This window comes from Chanodichthys erythropterus, chromosome 22 (genome assembly GCF_024489055.1).
Source record: "Chanodichthys erythropterus isolate Z2021 chromosome 22, ASM2448905v1, whole genome shotgun sequence".
Lineage (NCBI taxonomy): Eukaryota > Metazoa > Chordata > Actinopteri > Cypriniformes > Xenocyprididae > Chanodichthys > Chanodichthys erythropterus.
In genome coordinates this window covers 4,447,773-4,454,185 of record NC_090242.1, presented here as the reverse complement: position 1 = coordinate 4,454,185, position 6,413 = coordinate 4,447,773, and the positions used below count along the sequence as shown (strand labels likewise).

Sequence of the window (6,413 nt, the reverse complement as noted above, 5' to 3'; positions counted from 1 at the left end):
GATTCACTTCAACCAGTGTAAAATTAGCCCAAAGTCCGCAGAAAAGCCTATTTTTGTGTATGTTTATATTTGTAATTTTATTTACATTTAATGATGTGAAAATGAAATGGGTGGTGATAGTTAAACTATTATATTATATTATATTATATTATATTATATTATATTATATTATATTATATTATATTATATTATATTATATTATATTATATTATATTATATTATATTATATTATTATAAAAGAGGCCACAGGTCTGAGCTGTTCTCGGTGTGTCCGGTAGGTGGCGGTATGTCTGTTGTTAATCATCTACACACAGCAATACAGAAGAAGACGAGGAAGCGCTTTATTTACATACTTTTGTTGTCAGCTAAGAACTTAGGTTGTTGGGTTGTTTTCTTTATTATTTAAAGCATTATATATTTCTCTTTAATCCGCGGTAAGTTTGAGGGAGTGGTTTGTGTTCTGCTAGTGTAAGTGAGTTGTTAGCAGATAATAATTAATGGCAGAGGGCAGCAGTAATCTGGGCAGTGCTCCTCCAGGAGACCCGCGGCTCATCGCGCTCATAGTGGAGCATCTGAAGAACAGAGGCCTGTTTGATGAGTTCAGACGAGACTGTCTGGCAGACGTGGACACTAAGGTGGTGTAAACTGATGTACATTTGAACATGGCCATGTCTGAAAAGCTGGGGAGCTGCTCTCATAGACAGCATTACTGGGCATCGTGTGCGCTTTTGAACTCTCGAACACGCCCTTAAAGGGTCTAGATATGATTTTACCTGTCCATTTAAGCAGCTCACTAGGTTTTGAAACTCTATCTGTTTGTCTTTTTGTACGTCGTCTATCTATCTATCTATCTATCTATCTATCTATCTATCTATCTATCTATCTATCTATCCGTCTGTCTGTCTATCAATCCGTCTGTCTGTCTATCAATCCGTCTGTCTGTACTTCTGTCTGTCTATCTATCTATCTATCTATCTATCTATCTATCTGTCTGTCTGTCTGTCTGTCTGTCTATCTATCTATCTATCTATCTATCTATCTATCTATCTATCTATCTATCTATCTATCTATCTATCTGTCTGTCTGTCTGTCTGTCTGTCTGTCTGTCTGTCTGTCTGTCTGTCTGTCTGTCTGTCTGTCTGTCTGTACTTCTGTCTGTCTATCTATCTATCTATCTATCTATCTATCTATCTATCTATCTATCTATCTGACTGACTGACTGACTGACTGACTGACTGACTGACTGACTGACTGTCTGTCTGTCTGTCTATCTATCTATCTATCTATCTATCTGTTTGTCTGTCTGACTGTCTATCTATCTATCTATCTATCTATCTATCTATCTGACTGTCTGTCTGTCTGTCTGTATCTATCTATCTATATATATATCTATCTGTTTGTTTGTTTGTCTGTCTGTTTGTCTGTACTTCTGTCTGTGTCTGTCTATCTATCTGACTGTGTCTGTCTGTATCTATCTATCTATCTATCTATCTATCTATCTATCTATCTATCTATCTATCTATCTATCTATCTATCTATCTATCTATCTATCTATCTATGTATCTGTTTGTCTGTCTGACTGTCTGTACTTTTGTCTGTCTGTCTGTCTGTCTGTCTATCTATCTGACTGTCTGTCTATCCATCCATCTATCTATCTATCTATCTATCTATCTATCTATCTATCTATCTATCTATCTATCTATCTATCTATCTATCTATCTATCTATCTATCTATCTATCTATCTATCTATCTATCTCATTTAAACTGACATGAATTTGTCTCTCTCTCCAGCCAGCTTATCAAAATCTGCGTCAGAAGGTGGACAACTTTGTGTCCACTCATCTCAGTACTCAAGAATGGAATCCATCCATCAACAAGAACCAAGTGAGGAATGTCTTGAGACAAAGCGTAGTTCAGTATGTATCAATTCAATGGACTTTTTTTGTGTGTGTTTGTATATTTTATTGTATTGTGCAATGCAGTACTGTAAGTATGAACTAAGTTTTGTTTTAATGTATTTCATTATATACACTATGTACTAGTGTTTAAAATTAGTAGTAATTTAACTTTTCAAATAATTCTCCCATGCCAGAGGGCCTGTTAAAATAGGATACCTTTTTTGCGCAGTGTGATGTTTTAAAAGGTCATGTCAAAGGAAAGCTAGCTCTAATGCATTAAATAAAATATTAATTCACTTTCTTTTTTATTGAAAACATTTGCTTATTCTCACAGGTCAGGGATGTTGGAATCAGGGGTAGACCGAATCATTACTCAGGTGGTGGACCCTAAACTGAATCATATCTTCAGGCCACACATTGAGGACGCCATTCATGATTTCCTAGCTGCAGAGAAGAAAGAAGAGGGCACATCAAATTCAGCCCTCGAGGCTGAACAACAGGAAACGACTAGCAACACTGCAGCCAAAACACAATGAGGTAAAATACATTTATGCTAAGAAATGTTGCAACATAATTATCTACTAAGAAAATTAATTGAATCTATACACTGATGAGCCAAAACATTATGACCAGCCACAGGTGAGGCGATCTTTTTGGATCATCTCCTAACAAAGCCACATATTAAGCTCTGGGTAGATTAGATGGTAAGCAAACCATTGGTTCTTGTAATCTGTGTGTTGGATGCAGGAGAAATGGCCAGGAATAAAAATCTGAGAGACTTCGACAAGAGCCAAATTGTAATGGCAATGCGACTGAGTATCTCTGAAATGACAAGGTTTGTGTGTTTCTCTCAGTCAACAGTGGTGAGAATTTACTAACAGTGTCCAAGGAGGGACAAACCACAAACCAACACTTACAGTGCTCAGTGTAAATGAGTACACCCCCTTTGAAAAGTCACATTTTAAACAATATCTCAATGAACAAAAAAACAATTTCCAAAATGTTGACAAGAATAATTTAAATATATCATCTATTTAACTCATAACATGAAAGTAAGGTTAATAATATAACTTAAATTACACATTTTTCAGTTTTAATCAAATTAGGGTGATGCAAAAATGAGTACACCCCACTGAAAGTCTCTGGAGCAAAGCTAATTTTAGGCTACAAATGTCTAATTTAACACGTTTCATGATTTCAATTACTTAGACATGCTTTTTGATTATTAAAATTTAATTTAACCATTAAAATGGAGTCCAGAAAACTGTAAATGGGGAAAAAAGTGTGATGCACTGGGCAATGTTTTTCTGAGAAACCCTGGGTCTGATCATTAATGTGGACATAAATTTGACATGTGCCACCTACCGAAATATTGTTGCAGACCAGGTACACCCCTTCATGAATGTTCCCTGGTGGAAGTGACCTCTTTCAGCAGGAAAATGCACCCTGTCACACTGCACACATTGTTCAGGAATGGATTGAGGAACATGATCAAGAGTTCAAGGTGTTGCCCTGGCCCACAAATTCTCTAGATCTCAATCCAATCAAGCATGTGGAATGTGCTGGACCAAACAAGTTAGATCCACAGCGGCTCAACCTCACAACCTACAGGACTTGAAGGATCTGCTGCTAACGTCTTGGTGACAGAAAGCAAAGGACATCTTCAGGGCTCATAGTTCAGAGTTCATACCTTGGCGAGTTGGCGCTGTTTGGCAGCATGTGGAGGACCAACAGCATATTAGGCAGGTGATCATAATGTTTTGACTCATCGGTGTAAAGTTACCTTTAGAGTAGCTAAGTGTTAAAGGATTAGTTCACTTTCAAATGAAAATTTCCTGATAATTTACTCACCCCATGTCATCCAAGATGTCCATGTCTTTCTTTCTTCAGTCGAAAAGAAATTAAGGTTTTTGATGAAAACATTCCAGGATTATTCTCCTTATAGTGGACTTCAATGGAGCACAAACGGTTGAAAGTTAAAATTACAGTTTCAGTGCAGCTTCAAAGAGTTCTACCCGATCCCAGACGCGGAATAAGGGTCTCCACAGGTCAAAGTTTGAACTAATTGTTATATACTTGGACAAGTAAATTGTATATGACAATTTAGTTCAAACTTTGACCTGTGGAGGGCAGTAATACACTTAGCAGTGTCTACACTGCTGGAATTCAAATAGAGAAGAAGAAGAGAGCTAGTTCAAGATGAGCATTTATGGTTAAAATGTATAAAATTTTATTTTATTTTAGAAAATGAGCAATGGTTTCTCTAGATAAGACCCTTATTCCTCGTCTGGTATCGTTTAAAGCCCTTTGAAGCTGCACTGAAACTGTAATTTTGACCTTCAACCATCTGGAGGCCATTGAAGTCCACTATATGGAGAATAATCCTGGAATGTTTTCATCAAAAACCTTAATTTCTTTTTGACTGAAGAAAGAAAGACTTAGACATCTTGGATGACATGGGGGTGAGTAAATTATCAGGAAATTTTCATTTGAAAGTGAACTAATCCTTTAAGTAGATTGTATCATCTCATATATTAGTGGAATAAAAAAAATTAATTGGTGCACCCTTAATATTGAAAAATTGAACATGTTTGTATGTTTTTGCTGCACATGTAATACTTGGTGTTTTTCCAGGTACAAGAATACATTTTTGCTATTTCACATGGAGATCAACAAATGTTGTCCTTCCGTGACTGGCTACAATGGATGAACATTTGCTAAGCACTGGAATTTGTGGAATAGAACTCTAATTTAAATGGTTTGAGTGGGTTGTTTTGCACAATGTGTGTGTGTTTAGCATGTTACATAAAAGCAAGTTGTTCAGCCCATGCTGTCTGGTTTAGTTTACTGAAATTACCTCTTCAGCGCTAAAGAACAACTGAAACTGATTTGTCCAAATTAAGATAAATGTTTCTCAAATGATCCTTTTTACACAGCTGGATTTGTGAAATGCTTCTCCCTTTTTTTCTTGCAATATTCTAATGGGACTCATAGCAACGTTTGTACAATAAATAACTTTTTAAGAAAAGCCAAGTTGGTTGCATCATTTGTGGTATTGTAAAACCTTTGAATTATTGCAAAAGTTTACGGTTTGTTGTGGGAAACATGCTACATAATGACATAGTCCTGGACTCCTTTTAGCAGTGGCATTTTTGACAGGAGGGCTTCACCAGCATTTTTATGATTCCATCTGGACATTAACTAGAGCGAGTAACCTCAAGGGTTCACCATGTTCTGTACCATGCAGAGTGCAGACACAGTGTTACATGATTGAAAACATTTGGGGCTAAAAGCTTGTCCACCGCGAGACTGCATTTGAATCTCTAGCTTCCTCATGACATGAACTTCCAGAGAAGAGCTTTTTGGTAATGGAAAAGCCTCTGGAGAGGTGTCATGTCCCAGCTTGGGACAAAGGTCGGCCGCTCCAGCTTGTTTCTGTCTTTCAGCACCTCTGCTCTGAGAATGTGCTGTACAGTCAGATGCTCGGTTGGATTGCTAAAGAGCTGCGGTCACGTGTCTTCTGACATTCGCTGCCCGCTGCAGTCGAGCTCTTTGCAATTGGTGGTGGGTCCAAATTTTGCAGCTGAAGTTATCCAGATTGTTTTTCTTAAAAGGGATAAGAGTGCATTAGTGCCTGTTCACTTTTTCAGAGGCGTTGGGCTTTTTTATAGGGAATTTAAAATAGTCTTTGTTAAAGTTATAAGCCATGAACCAAGCCAACCAGCTACAAGGTGAATCACAACATGACAAAATTTGATTTTTTTTTTTTTTTTTTTTAAATCATACAAGACTGTGTAATAGCTTTAGAGAGGGAAAGATCTACAATCCCATGAAGCATTTGAATTACATTAATCAAATTAAAAACTATGGAGATATAAAACTATTAATTTGAAGTTGTTCATTACACTTAAAGAAACAATACTTCAGCTTATGTTGGCTGATCAATGTTTATATGTGAGTAAAAGCCTCAGTCTCTTCAGAAAATTTGAACTAAACCGCTCAATTCATATGGATTCGTTTTCCGATCTCGTTATGAACTTTGCAAAGGCAGTCAATGGAGCGACAGAAATCTCTCAGATTTCATTAAAAAGATCTTCATTTGTCTTCCAAAGATGAACGAAATTCTTACATGTTTAGAACCATTTAAAGGAACACTCAATTTTTTTTGAAAAAAGGCTCATTTTCCAACTCCTCTATAGTTAAACAGTTGAGTTTTACCGTTTTTGAATCCATTCAGCCGATCTCCGGTTCTGGCGGTACCACTTTTAGCATAGCTAAGCATAGTTCATTGAATCTGATTAGACCGTTAGCATCTCGCTCAAAAATGACCAAAGAGTTTCGATATTTACCCTATTTAAAACTTGACTCTTCTGTAGTTACATCATGTACTAAGACCGACATATCATTGCGCCTGCTGCACCCATGGTACGGTAGCAAAGTTCCTTGATTATTGCGCCAGAATGAGAGTATAGTTCCTAGCCATATCGGCCTAGAAAATCACAACTTTTCATTTT

The 6,413-nt window shown here is 36.8% G+C and overlaps 1 protein-coding gene across 1 annotated transcript; it reads left to right on the top strand.

The window, feature by feature from the left end:
* The first annotated feature begins 273 nt into the window (after positions 1–273).
* On the top strand, positions 274–4,945 carry bod1 (biorientation of chromosomes in cell division 1). The gene is made up of 4 exons (XM_067375665.1): positions 274–635; positions 1,793–1,917; positions 2,234–2,436; positions 4,534–4,945. The coding sequence occupies exons 1-3, from the start codon at positions 498–500 to the stop codon at positions 2,433–2,435; spliced, it is 465 nt and encodes a 154-aa protein (XP_067231766.1). The 5' UTR covers positions 274–497; the 3' UTR covers position 2,436; positions 4,534–4,945.
* Positions 4,946–6,413: the final 1,468 nt, after the last annotated feature.